Source organism: Gadus macrocephalus, chromosome 2, assembly GCF_031168955.1.
Source record: "Gadus macrocephalus chromosome 2, ASM3116895v1".
Lineage (NCBI taxonomy): Eukaryota > Metazoa > Chordata > Actinopteri > Gadiformes > Gadidae > Gadus > Gadus macrocephalus.
In genome coordinates, this window is record NC_082383.1 from 23,452,810 (window position 1) to 23,467,900 (window position 15,091).

A 15,091-nucleotide genomic window follows, 5' to 3' on the forward strand; every position below is an offset into this window, starting at 1 on the left:
CACATTTACCTTGACCAGCTTGCCTGAGGGTAAGAAAGCAGTGGGGGTAGATGGGTGTATGATGGGTGTATGCTATGAAAACCAATGTTGATGGATCTGAGAAGTACTAGGCCCGATATGTTGCAAAGGGGTACAGTCAAAAGATGGGAATGAATTATGAGGAGACATTTTCTCCTACAGCTAACCTGACTAGTGTTAGAGTTTTGATGCAGAAAGCACAGGAAAATTAGATTTTACACCAAATGGATATGAAGACAGCCTATTTAAATTCACCCATTGACTGTGAGATTTACATGGAACAGCCGGAAGGGTACAAGTTAAAATCTCACACAGACAGAGAGTTGGTGTGAAGTTGGAGAGGTCATTATATGGGCTAAAACAATCGGGCAGAAATTGGAACAAGTTGTTACATGAGTATCTGACACAAAACAAGTTTCTACAAAACCAAGCCGACCACTGTGCTTACACAAGGCAAAGAGAACATGATATGATAAGGTGATCATAGTCATTTGGGTCGACTTAATAATTGCAGCAAGTGATGAAAATGCTTTGAATGTTACGAAGGAAATGCTTACAACAAGGTTTAAAATGAAGGACTTGGGCAAACTTAGACTTTTTCTTGGCATTGATTTGAACCAGAGTGACGACTCTGTAACAATGTCACAAGCAAAGTATGTTGAGAAAATCCTGGAAAGGTTCAACATGCAAGATTGCAAACCTAGGTCAACACCTTGTGAACAAAAACTGAACTACACAAATTATGCTGCATTGATGAGTGATGTTTCAAGATACAGAGAGGCAGTGGGTAGTTTGATTTATTTGACTGTCTGTACAAGACCGGATTTGAGTTTTATTGTAAGCAAACTGTCACAGTATTTTACTGAACCTACTGAACAGCACTTTTGGACCTTTAGTGTCATGGAAGGCCAAGAAGCGGCCCACTGTAGCGCTGTCTACTGGTGAGGCAGAGTGTATTGCTCTGGCTGCAACCATCCAAGAGTGTCTGTACCTCACACAACTTTTAGATGGCATCGATAAACATCTGTATGCATTACCTAAGCTGTATGAGGACAACCAGGGCACAATTGCTTTAGCTAAGAATCCTGTCAGACAGAGGTGTAAACATTTGGACTTAAAATACCACTTCATTCGGTCCACTGTGAATGATGGGAAGGTATTATTGGAGTATTGTCCAACCGACCAGATGGTTGCAGATTTGATGACCAAACATGCAACAAAATTTAAGTTAGTTAAATTAAAAGGTTTATGTTTGGAGATAACTAAGAGAAAAACCCTGGAAAGGTGATGATATTTTCCCCTTTATGACTTGATGTAAATGTAATGTAATGATGTTTTTGTTTGTAATAATGTGAGCGCAAGTGGGGGTGTTGAATGGTGCTCTCAATTATTGAATGTTTATCTTTTGTGGTAACCCGGTCCTTCGAGGGTCGGGTTCCAGGTATGAATCACTCGTGGTTCAGGGTTTAAAGCCGTTCGCGGCGTTTATTGCAACACACAGACACGGTTCACATGGAACACAATCATTTAAGTCTTTTAGGGTCTCCGTGAGCCTCTATCTCCTCGTCGCTGCCGTGTTCCCCTCCTGTCTGTCCTCGACCTGCTTTTAACATGGCTCCTCTGTCTCCGGCCAGGTGTCCCCCAATCTCGCTGATTGGGGAGGCGAAAGGGCTGCTCTCTGTCGCCGTCTGGTGGGTGACGGCGGTACACGCCGTCTACCACTGTACATAAAGTTTTGCCATTGCGGTTGCAGCGAGTGCCATTAGAAGCAGCAGAACGTCTCTAGACTTTTCCTTTCCCCCCTGAAGTTCGGTGCTATAATGGGTTCACAACGAGCAGCCTCTGTAACGGGCTGCTCTGCCAACACAGTTATTGTCGGCTTGCTGAACAATGAGGAAGCTTCACACGGTCCGGTAATCGACCACTTTGCAACATGGTGTCAGGATGCCTCTCTTGAACTCAATGCCTCCAAGACTAAGGACATGTGTATTGACTTTAGGCGTAATGTCATTAACCAGGTAAAAACTAGTATAAATGGTCAGGAAATAGAGGTTGTCAAAGAGTATAAATATTTAGGATCCATCATTGATGACAAGTTGTGTTTTGAGTCAAATACAAGTTTGCTTTTCAAGAAAGGCCAGCAGCGCCTGTATTGCCTTAGGAAGCTGGTCAAGATCAATGTGGAAAAGACCCTGATGACCCTTTTCTATAGGTGCTTTGTTGGGTCAGTTGTCATCTTCTCTTTAATCTGCTGGTATGGGTCTATCACCGTAAAACAAAAAAACTCCCTTTCCAAGTTAATTAAGGTGAGCAGCCGTATCACAGGTTCTAATCAGAAAGACCTGGAGCAACTTTATCAGAAGCAGATGCTGAAAAGGGTTGAATCTATCCTGTCAAATAGTTCTCATCCCCTACGGGCTGAATTTCAGATGTTGCCATCCGGATCACGCTTTAAACTCCCACGACTCAGAACCAACAGATATAAACACTCTTTAAACTCCCACGACTCAGAACCAACAGATATAAACACTCTTTAAACTCCCACGACTCTGAACCAACAGATATAAACACTCTTTAAACTGCCACGACTCTGAACCAACAGATATAAACACTCTTTAAACTCCCACGACTCTGAACCAACAGATATAAACACTCTTTAAACTCCCACGACTCTGAACCAACAGATATAAACACTCTTTAAACTCCCACGACTCTGAACCAACAGATATAAACACTCTTTAAACTCCCACGACTCTGAACCAACAGATATAAACACTCTTTAAACTCCCACGACTCTGAACCAACAGATATAAACACTCTTTAAACTCCCACGACTCTGAACCAACAGATATAAACACTCTTTAAACTCCCACGACTCTGAACCAACAGATATAAACACTCTTTAAACTCCCACGACTCTGAACCAACAGATATAAACACTCTTTAAACTCCCACGACTCTAAACCAACAGATATAAACACTCTTTAAACTCCCACGACTCAGACCCAACAGATATAAACACTCTTTAAACTCCCACGACTCTGAACCAACAGATATAAACACTCTTTAAACTCCCACGACTCTGAACCAACAGATATAAACACTCTTTAAACTCCCACGACTCTGAACCAACAGATATAAACACTCTTTAAACTCCCACGACTCGGAACCAACAGATATAAACACTCTTTAAACTCCCACGACTCAGACCCAACAGATATAAACACTCTTTAAACTGCCACGACTCTAAACCAACAGATATAAACACTCTTTAATCTCCCACGACTCTGAACCAACAGATATAAACACTCTTTAAACTCCCACGACTCTGAACCAACAGATATAAACACTCTTTAAACTCCCACGACTCTAAACCAACAGATATAAACACTCTTTAAACTCCCACGACTCAGAACCAACAGATATAAACACTCTTTAAACTCCCACGACTCAGAACCAACAGATATAAACACTCTTTAAACTCCCACGACTCAGAACCAACAGATATAAACACTCTTTAAACTCCCACGACTCAGAACCAACAGATATAAACACTCTTTAAACTCCCACGACTCTGAACCAACAGATATAAACACTCTTTAAACTCCCACGACTCAGAACCAACAGATATAAACACTCTTTAAACTCCCACGACTCAGACCCAACAGATATAAACACTCTTTAAACTCCCACGACTCTGAACCAACAGATATAAACACTCTTTAAACTCCCACGACTCAGACCCAACAGATATAAACACTCTTTAAACTCCCACGACTCAGACCCAACAGATATAAACACTCTTTAAACTCCCACGACTCTGAACCAACAGATATAAACACTCTTTAAACTCCCACGACTCAGAACCAACAGATATAAACACTCTTTAAACTCCCACGACTCTAAACCAACAGATATAAACACTCTTTAAACTCCCACGACTCAGAACCAACAGATATAAACACTCTTTAAACTCCCACGACTCAGAACCAACAGATATAAACACTCTTTAAACTCCCACGACTCAGAACCAACAGATATAAACACTCTTTAAACTCCCACGACTCAGAACCAACAGATATAAACACTCTTTAAACTCCCACGACTCTGAACCAACAGATATAAACACTCTTTAAACTCCCACGACTCAGAACCAACAGATATAAACACTCTTTAAACTCCCACGACTCAGACCCAACAGATATAAACACTCTTTAAACTCCCACGACTCTGAACCAACAGATATAAACACTCTTTAAACTCCCACGACTCAGAACCAACAGATATAAACACTCTTTAAACTCCCACGACTCAGACCCAACAGATATAAACACTCTTTAAACTCCCACGACTCTGAACCAACAGATATAAACACTCTTTAAACTCCCACGACTCAGAACCAACAGATATAAACACTCTTTAAACTCCCACGACTCTAAACCAACAGATATAAACACTCTTTAAACTCCCACGACTCAGAACCAACAGATATAAACACTCTTTAAACTCCCACGACTCTGAACCAACAGATATAAACACTTTAAACTCCCACGACTCAGACCCAACAGATATAAACACTCTTTAAACTCCCACGACTCAGACCCAACAGATATAAACACTCTTTAAACTCCCACGACTCTAAACCAACAGATATAAACACTCTTTAAACTCCCACGACTCAGAACCAACAGATATAAACACTCTTTAAACTCCCACGACTCTAAACCAACAGATATAAACACTCTTTAAACTCCCACGACTCAGAACCAACAGATATAAACACTCTTTAAACTCCCACGACTCTGAACCAACAGATATAAACACTCTTTAAACTCCCACGACTCTGAACCAACAGATATAAACACTCTTTAAACTCCCACGACTCAGACCCAACAGATATAAACACTCTTTAAACTCCCACGACTCTGAACCAACAGATATAAACACTCTTTAAACTCCCACGACTCTGAACCAACAGATATAAACACTCCTTTGTTCCCTAACCCTAACCCTAACCCTAACCACTCTACTCCTAAAGTCTATAAAGAGCCGTAGCGCCTCGCCCCCCCCCCAACTCACACTTTGGGATACGCTGAGCCTCTGCCTTTCTATAAATATATATTATATATATACAGTGTATGTGTATTACTATAATATCTATAGATATATTGACTACTATTTATTGATTACGTAGAGTTTTTTATAGTGTCTGTGACTTGGATTTGTATAATATCTACTGCACAACAAATTGCGGGACAATTTTGGGACCATCAAGTACGTTGAACATTCTCATTAAAGTCCGGAAGACGACTTTGCATACTGTTTATGCCAGCAGTCAAATGAGGCAAGGTATTTGAACCAAACAGAAATCCTTACTGCTGATCCTGCCTGTGCCAGCCCTAAGAACGGACGCTCAAACAGGACCCAGTGTTCCCAGGAGAGTTGGCACTCACAGAAGAATAGAGAATTCTTCTGTGAGCATTGGAGATGCTGTCCTCCCTGAAGATGCTGTTCTCCTTGATGATCACCCTCCTCTTCTTCGGAATCTTGTTTACTACACTCGTCTCGTAAGTAACAATGCCAGGTCACACACACACACACACACACACACACACACACACACACACACACACACACACACACACACACACACACACACACTCTCCTTCTCCCAAGAACACCAACACTGGAGTGGGGTTTAACTTTTTTATGACATTGATTGCCGGACATCCATTTGGACATCCACGGTCATAATGTGTTAACAATAGGTGGACATAATCAGGGACTCATCTTTGGACAGAATATTCTTTTGATTGGATCAGATAGGCTTACACCCGTGAGAGATCTACCCCTATGCATCCTGGGTTCATTGAGTCTATTTTGTTTTAAGACAGTGAAATACGAGATATGTATCCCAGTCAGCAACATTTCCAAACACCTCTGACCTTAAAGGGGACCTATTATGCTTTTTCGACTTTTATGACCTATAAACGTTGTTATAATGATTGATAGTCAAATTGATAGTCACATGTAAACATTGTGTTTACATGTGGTCGATAGTGTTTAAATGTGGTCGATAGTGTGTAGGTGTGGGCGAGAGTGTTTAAATGTGGTCGATGGTGTTTGGATGTGGTCGATAGGGTTTACATGTTTAAATGTGGTCGATAGTGTTTAATTGTGGTCGATAGTGTTTAATTGTGGTCGATAGGGTTTACATGTTTAAATGTGGTCGATAGTGTTTATATATGGTCGATAGGGTTTACATGTGGTCGATAGGGTTTACATGTGGTCCATAGTGTTTAAATGTGGTCCATAGTGTTTAAATGTGGGCGATAGTGTTTAAATGGGCGATAGGGTTTAATTGTGGTCGATAGGGTTTAATTGTGGTCGATAGGGTTTACATGTTTAAATGTGGTCGATAGTGTTTATATATGGTCGATAGGGTTTACATGTGGTCCATAGGGTTTACGTGTGGTCCATAGTGTTTAAATGTGGGTGATAGTGTTTAAATGTGGGCGATAGTGTTTACATGTGGTCGATATTGTTTAAATGTGATCGACAGTGTTTAAATATGGTCGATAGTGTTTAAATATGTTCTTTTCACTCACTCTCCACCTCATCCCTAACTCTCCACCTCAAGCTGGTGTGTAGTGAGCGTTCTGGCACCGATTGGCTGCCGTGCATCACCCAAGTGGGTGCTACATATTGGTGGTGGTTAGTGAGGTCCCCCCTTCACTTTAGGCGTCTTTGAGTGTTATTAATTATTATTATTCTTCATGTTTAACCTCTGTTTTCCTTTTATTCCTAGTCTGTTTTACATAGTTTTGAATGATGACTATATGCTCTGTAAGGTGACCTTGGGTGTCTTGAAAGGCGCCTCTAAATTAAATGTATTATTATTATTATTATTAGTCATGTTTAACCATACTAAAGTGTCAAATAATGACGTACATGCTTTTCGACGTATTCCCTGCTGACAGTCTGGGGTGGCTGTGCAGAGCGCTAAACACTCGGGACAACGATTGCTATTCACTTGTTCACATTTCCGGGAAACATCTACGTAGACGTACTCCTGCCACGCCCCCATATGCCTGGTCAAATCTGCCCGCACGTGCGCTCCAAGGAAGCTAACCAATCACAACAGAGTTGGGTTAGCAGGAGGGGGGCGAGGGGGCGGAGAAGGACGAAACCGTTGACAGAGAAGGCAGAAAGCGCCCAGATGAGAGGAAGAGTTTCCCGAAAATCTACATCTATTTTTGTGCATGGTTAAACATGACTATCAATCATTATAACAACGTTCATAGGTCATAAAAGTCTAAAAGCATAATAGGTCCCCTTTAACTGTCGAATCCTAAATTGAGGGGAGGCTATCTTTTTTTAAAATGTTTACAGATACTGAATGAACAGGTAGAACAGATATGAATAAAATATGCAACTATGAAACAATTTGGTTTGGTGGGGGTAAGGCAGTGTGTTTGTTTATGAGTGTGTGTGTGTGTGTGTCTGTTTTCCATCCAACCATGTTACTATATAAAGCTCTGAAAATGAAAGCTTTTCCTCATTATTACTGTTTCACTCCATAGCGATGTGAGACCTTCACCTCCACCTGTTCCTTTACCTCCTGCTCTGAAAGTCCCGAGCCCCCCTAAAGGATGTAAAGGATGCAGGTGAGAGCCCACATATCATAACAGCCTCATTCAGAGCCATCAGGGCCAGAAAGTGTAAAGCTCTACTCCCTCCCTCCATATGTCCATCCACCATTTAGAAGCTGCAATCCACAGATCAATACCCAAACCAATCAGGGAGGAGTTTCTCTAGTTTGTCAGTAAATGAGCTTGCTGCAGTCTAAAATCCAAATACATACAGAGGCTGGGGCAGTCAACCCAAAACTAATATTATCACAGCACATTTACTCACAAGCTACAGCACATTCATGAATGGGAATTCAATTCAATGGGAACCACTGATTGTCACATTGGATTTGATACAATTATTCATTTGTTAAATGTGCCAAATATAAGTCAATATAATCTTGGTGTCACTGACTCTTGGAAGGATGCAGCATGGAAAACATTTCTTATTTAATGTTGTTCATGCCTAATTCTCCTTTAGCTGAAGTCTTTATTAAATGTTTTTATTTTGGTTGATTTTGTTTAAGACAGTGAAATACGAGATATATATTCCAGTCAGCAACGTTTCCATACACCTCTGACCTCAACTGTAGAACCCTAAATTAAGTCTATTAACATGTTAACAGATACTGACTATACCGGTAGAACGGTTATGAATAAAAAATGCAACTATGAAAAATTGTGGTTTGGTGATGGTTAGTGAGTGAGTGAGTGAGTGAGTGAGTGATCCAACCATGTTACTATATAAAGCTCTGAAAATGAAAGCTTTTCCTCATTATTACTGTTTCACTCCATAGCGATGTGAGACCTTCACCTCCACCTGTTCCTTTACCTCCTGCTCTGAAAGTCCCGAGCCCCCCTAAAGGATGTAAAGGATGCAGGTGAGAGCCCACATATCATAACAGCCTCATTCAGAGCCATCAGGGCCAGAAAGTGTAAAGCTCTACTCCCTCCCTCCATATGTCCAAGCACCATTTAGAGGCTGCAATCCACACACCTGTGATTGAAAGGCAAGATCAATACCCAAACCAAGCAGGGAAAAGATTCTCTAATTTGTCAGTAAATGAGCTTGCTGCAGTCTAAAATCCAAATACATACAGAGGCTGGGGCAGTCAACCCAAAACTAATATTATCACAGCACATTTACTCACAAGCTACAGCACATTCATGAATGGGAATTCAATTCAATGGGAACCACTGATTGTCACATTGGATTTGATACAATTATTCATTTGTTAAATGTGCCAAATATAAGTCAATATAATCTTGGTGTCACTGACTCTTGGAAGGATGCAGCATGGAAAACATTTCTTATTTAATGTTGTTCATGCCTAATTCTCCTTTAGCTGAAGTCTTTATTAAATGTTTTTATTTTGGTTGATTTTGTTTAAGACAGTGAAATACGAGATATATATTCCAGTCAGCAACGTTTCCATACACCTCTGACCTCAACTGTAGAACCCTAAATTAAGTCTATTAACATGTTAACAGATACTGACTATACCGGTAGAACGGTTATGAATAAAAAATGCAACTATGAAAAATTGTGGTTTGGTGATGGTTAGTGAGTGAGTGAGTGAGTGAGTGAGTGAGTGAGTGAGTGAGTGAGTGATCCAACCATGTTACTATATAAAGCTCTGAAAATGAAAGCTTTTCCTCATTATTACTGTTTCACTCCATAGCGATGTGAGACCTTCACCTCCACCTGTTCCTTTACCTCCTGCTCTGAAAGTCCCGAGCCCCCCTAAAGGATGTAAAGGATGCAGGTGAGAGCCCACATATCATAACAGCCTCATTCAGAGCCATCAGGGCCAGAAAGTGTAAAGCTCTACTCCCTCCCTCCATATGTCCAAGCACCATTTAGAGGCTGCAATCCACACACCTGTGATTGAAAGGCAAGATCAATACCCAAACCAAGCAGGGAAAAGATTCTCTAATTTGTCAGTAAATGAGCTTGCTGCAGTCTAAAATCCAAATACATACAGAGGCTGGGGCAGTCAACCCAAAACTAATATTCTCACAGCACATTTACTCACAGGCTACAGCACATTCATGGATGGGAATTCAATTCAATGGGAACCACTGATAGTGACATTGGATTTGTGGATTTGATCAAATGTGCCAAATTTGGATCAATATAATCTTGGTGTCAGTGACTCTTGGAGGGATACAGCATGGAAAACACTTCTTATTTAATGATGTTCATGCCTAATTCTCCTTTAGCTGAAGTCTTTATTATAGTTTATTTTGATATTTGCTGTGTTTTGTTAACAGGGGATCTCTTATCGAGAAAGTGATGGCACGATATTTTCAGACATGGAAAAAGGAGCAAGAAAACTCTACAAAGTTCAGGTACTAAAAACTATTGTGTTTATGTTTGTGTAATGAAAGAAACATTGTAAAACTGCCATAAATGTGTCCTTTATGTTTGCGTAAAACACATGCAAATTGCATTCACCGCAAACTTTTTCAGGTAGTGTTCTAGTAGTATTAAAAGGTACAACCTTCTTGGCATTATATAACTTCTCTGATGTCCATAACGTGTAAACAATAGGTGGACATATTCAGTGACTTGACTTTGGCAGAATCATTTTCAATATGATTGTCCTTCGTCCGTGACAGACCGACTCCTATGCGTCCTGTGCCAGTCTTGGGGACGTACCCTCAACAGGACCCTCTTATCACGGGCAGAAAGAGGGCGTTATCAGCATTGTATCATCCATCTGATGCCCATAATGTGTAAACATTAGGTAGACATAATCAGTGACAAATTTTTGGATGGAACAAGCGGCAACTAGCTCCAGTAGCTACCGCAGGATAACCACAAACAGAAGCTTGCTCTGGGTCACGAGCTTTGAGTACGTGCACGAAGGGGTCGCACGGGGAGCGGGGGAGTGCAGTACGACCGTTTGATTGACGTTCTTACTGTCCAATGCCACTCGTGGGTCTGGAAATCATTGGCTGGAGTTTTTCGAGCCCTGCCCGTTCCACAGATGATTGACTTGTTTAATTTTCGTGGCTGTAAGTGGGTTATGATAAGGATTTCAAGTAATTTTGCCAAAAAAGAGAATTCCATACCGAACCTTTAACTGAGTGCTGTTGCCCTTAGTGAGGGAACCACCCGGACAGAGCTCCCCTCTGCACACGTACAATCCTTGAAGAGAACATGAGGATATCTGCAGTTGGTTCCATTGCTTTCTATTGTCAGGGTCTGAAAGCTAAATAAAAAAATTTACTTTTGTCATCAATTGATTTAATTGAGTGAAATGGGAATAACAAATATGTACGATTCCATCTGTCCAGCTTGTCAGCAGTTGACGCCCTTGTTTGTGTGTACATTTGAATGGATGCTCTACTGTGTACGGTGAAGCTCAATTATGGTTGTATGTTTTCTACTCCTCAGAGATCTGCTGAGAAGTACATGTCATGGTTTTACCAAGGCCGTCGTTTCACAAGATAATACCCCGGTGGGAGCCCAGATTGTGTACGATGGCGAGAAGAGAAAACCATTGTCAGTGACAGCCATTTTCAACACATTTGCAAAGGTAAGTACTTGACGTTTTGTTTATTTATACCTATTGTCTCTATAAACCTGAATACTTTAAGTGTACTTTTTATAGCATGTCATGTATTCATGTCAGTAAAGGACGTGGCATTCATCATGACCTATTTTCCCACTTTGTGCCAGTATAAGTGCCACTTGGGTATAAGGATGAACAAAATCCTTCAATGCATCAGGCTTTATAGAAGATATACCATTTCTAAACAAACCCATTGAATCCCCATGAAACTGTTGTTTCCATTAGCATATTTACCCCTTGGATGTTTAATCCTTTGTAATTGGGAACTTCCCAGGTGCTTTGTTCATTGGGTTATGGGTTGAAAGAGTTACCTTTTTAGAGGAAACCTAATGAATCAACATGAAATGGGTGTGTTCATAAGGTAGGTATTCTTTCCCCTTGAATGATTCACCATAGCCCATAGCATCTATAAGAAGGAGAGCATTTCGAATTACCTTAAGATAAGATAAAATAAGATAATCCTTTATTAGTCCCACAGTGGGGGAATTTGCATGGTTACAGCAGCAAAGAGGTTAAACATGCTGCAAAACAGTGGTACAAAATACAATAAGAAAACACAAGTACAGATATAGGACACGCTGTGCCCGGAGACAGGCATTCCTGTCTCCGGGCACAGCGGTTGCAGCCCTAGGGGCGGTATTTTCCCTCAGCCTTGAGTCTGGGCCGGAGGAACGCCTTCCTCACTTTCTGAGCTTAACCTGTCAGGAATTATAATGCAACCCTAGATGTTACTTTCCAGGACATTCTTTTTAGGGACTACCCAGAGTGGAAGTGGGGAATTCTTGGGCTGCCGTGAAACGCTGTACTACTGAGCTACTCCTAGCCAAAAGATTGACTAATTCTTTCAGAATCGGAACCTTTGAGTATCACTTCTAGGATGTCACTTTCTCTGCCGCTGAGCTATATTTTCTGCCCTCGTTTCTCAATATTTCAATTTCATTGTAACGGGTTCCAACGAGTCAGGACACAGTTCTCAAATGCAAATGGAGCGAACTCCCGTTCTTTCTCCTTCGGAGCAAACAAACACAATGTCAACTGCACAAAACGTTCTTTCCTTCCGGATCGTGCTCTCCCGTCGCTCTCTCCAACCCCCCACTGAAAGACAAGCAGGCACATAAATACACACTTCCTGATGGGGTCAGATTGCAGACACCTGTCCGCAATCAGACCCCATCACCCCAGCAGACTCGGTGCTCCATACTCCCCCTGCAGGCCAGACGCCGCCCCACCTCCACATTCACCTTGCAACTTTTATTTAATTACTTCATCAAAATAGCTTTGATCAGGAACAAACACTTTTTCAATGATGTGATATTATGGCAAAATGGAGTTCATACATTAAATCCATGACGTATATTTAAAAGTAGTTATTTTTGTAATGTCTGTTTGTGAGTAGAGGAATCCATTCTCAAACAAAACCTGGGATACCTGCTCAGTGGTTGGCAATGGAGGGATTTTGTCCAACAGCACCTGTGGAGAGATGATAGATTCTGCCCAGTTCGTCATCAGGTAGATACTACCAGACTACCTCCTTCCACATTGTGAAGTTGGTATTGTACTGATCCCTCAGAATGCACAATGTTTATATCATAATGCATTATGAGAGTGTGGACTTTCTCTCGATGCAGGTGTAACCTACCTCCTGTGGAGAACAGCTTCCTCAAGGATGTAGGCAACAAGACAAACCTTGTGACGGCTAATCCAAGCATCTTTCTTCAGAAGTAATGGCTACTGCATGTACCAACTATTTGACTTTGACCCAGTGAGGGCTGATATATTTCATTTATTTCTCTAACAACCCACCCTCTGCTCACCCTCAGATTTAGGGGTCTACAGGAGCGCAGACGTCCCTTCATGGAGAGCATGCGTCGCTACAATGACTCTCTGATGCTCCTGCCGGCGTTCTCATACTCCACCAACACCGCAGTGTCCCTGCGTGCGCTCTACACCATCGAGGACTTTGAGAGCCCAATCAGGCCGGTGTTCCTCAACCCAGAGTACCTTCAGAACCTGCACAGCTTCTGGCGCTCCAAGGGCCTGAATAAGCGTCTGAGCTCTGGCTTGATGGTGGCCAGCCTGGCGCTGGAGCTTTGCACCAATGTACACCTATATGGGTTCTGGCCCTTTGACCAACACCCGCTATCACACCAGCCCCTCAACAACCACTACTATGACAACGTACCGAGTAAGAAGAATGTTCATGCAATGCCTGCCGAGTTTGACCATTTGTTGAGGTTACATGAGCAGGGTGTACTGAAAATACACCTGGGGGAGTGTCGGCCGTCCAGCCGGTAGGCAGCCCTGCAACTTCTCAAAGATGACAATATGTGTTTTGACAACAATGAGGCATGATGTTTGTTTTTATTTATTTGTTCTGTATCGATGTCAAGCCACCACAAATTACAGTTAAATAATAAGCTCAACTGAGAATGCACTGTACTGAACATGCACTGTTTGCACTGAGGATGTCATGCAAAATGAGCTTTCTGTCTTTTAGCATTATGCATAATAATATATTTTTTTAAACTACAACTGCATTCATATTTTTTTCTTGAATTGAGATTGTTTAGATTTAGATTTGGTAAATGGGCCTCATCTACACAATGTCGTTTTCTTAACTGAATTGTTTATGAGTATCTCAACAAAGCCAATTGGTCAATCACCTAGAAAAATAGAAAATGTAATAAATGTGCATGTTCAAAACACAAATGTTTCATGCATTTTTTATGTCAAACATTCCATTTTTCTCTTGTATGAAAGGTAACATTTTGGTTAACTATTATTATTAGAAATTCTGAAAAAAAAAATACGGGAAAAATCATATTTTCTGAAGTTATACCCAAACTGTTTAACCCATCTCAACGTCTCCGCCTTGATGAGTTCCTACTTGATGACAAACTGGCCTGAATCTATCCTCTCCCCACAGGTGCTGTTGGACAAAATCCCTCCAACAACAGAGCAGGTATCCCAGGTTTTGTTTGAGAATGGATTATTCTACTCACAAACAGACATTACAAAAATAACTACTTTTAAATATACATAAACAGCAGATGGCATAATGATAATGCGATGGTCATAATTTAGCCTAGGATTTTCTTTATTTTCCATTTTCTTGCAATGTATTGCGGGAGCAAGTCACAACTGTGGCGTTGCAAGGGTGCCCATCGGAAATCTTAACTTCAAGGGGATGTTAGCCCTCCCCCTCACCCCTTACCCTAACTTCAAATGGCTTTTGGGACATGAATTCACTGCGTGTGAAACGCGAAACAGCGAGGCGTAGGGTTGAGATTTTGGTTTGAGCAAAGAATTGAGACTGAGCCTAGCTCTGTTAAAGCACATTCCTTAATCAGTTCATTTGTCCAGTATACAGGGGTCATCACAAGAAGGGTTATCATCTAAAGCAGTCGGTACATGTTGGTGTTAATTAGATGGACCAGATATTTATAGTTCCAGGCAAGGCAACTTTATTTATATAGCACTTTTCATACACAAGGCAGACTCAAAGTGCTTCACATATAAACAATGTCATACAATAAAATAAAAGATAAGTAAAAGAAAACATATGCAAAGAAATGGGTAAAATAGAAAACTAAAGTTAAATACTAAAATACTATAAATACTAAAGCATTTTAGTATTAAAATATAAAATATAGGCAAAATTAAAAAAGCTTTTTAGAAAGTGCAATGTATTTAAGATTTAGCAGAAAGCTAAATCAAACAAAAGTCTTCAGTCTTGTTTTAAAGGTGCTCAGAGTTGGGGCAAGTCTTAAATCCTCTGGGAGTTTATTCCAGCTATTTGTTGCATAGTAACTAAATCCTGCTTCCCCATGTTTCGTGTTTACTCTGGGGATAATTAACAGA

At 41.0% G+C, this 15,091-nt stretch overlaps 1 protein-coding gene across 2 annotated transcripts; it reads left to right on the forward strand.

The window, feature by feature from the left end:
• Nucleotides 1–5,427: 5,427 nt before the first annotated feature.
• On the forward strand, nt 5,428–13,939 carry LOC132453090 (alpha-2,8-sialyltransferase 8F-like). Of its 2 annotated transcripts, XM_060046010.1 has the most exons (9): nt 5,431–5,585; nt 7,602–7,685; nt 8,447–8,530; nt 9,332–9,415; nt 9,924–10,001; nt 11,053–11,194; nt 12,627–12,739; nt 12,859–12,951; nt 13,051–13,939. In XM_060046010.1, the coding sequence occupies exons 1-9, from the start codon at nt 5,506–5,508 to the stop codon at nt 13,523–13,525; spliced, it is 1,233 nt and encodes a 410-aa protein (XP_059901993.1). In that variant the 5' UTR covers nt 5,431–5,505; the 3' UTR covers nt 13,526–13,939. The 2 variants fall into 2 exon arrangements, with proteins under 2 accessions (XP_059901994.1, XP_059901993.1); XM_060046011.1 differs by lacking the exon at nt 12,859–12,951 and having other exon boundaries at nt 5,428–5,585.
• The last annotated feature ends 1,152 nt before the right edge of the window (nt 13,940–15,091 follow it).

Bases quoted from the DNA above. Each gene is read 5' to 3' on its own strand.
- LOC132453090 (XM_060046010.1), top strand. From the start codon at position 5,506: ATGCTGTCCTCCCTGAAGATGCTGTTCTCCTTGATGATCACCCTCCTC. The intron at 9,416-9,923 runs GTGAGAGCCCAC...TTTTGTTAACAG, and splicing joins AAAGGATGTAAAGGATGCAG to GGGATCTCTTATCGAGAAAG. The intron at 12,740-12,858 runs GTAGATACTACC...CTCTCGATGCAG, and splicing joins TCTGCCCAGTTCGTCATCAG to GTGTAACCTACCTCCTGTGG.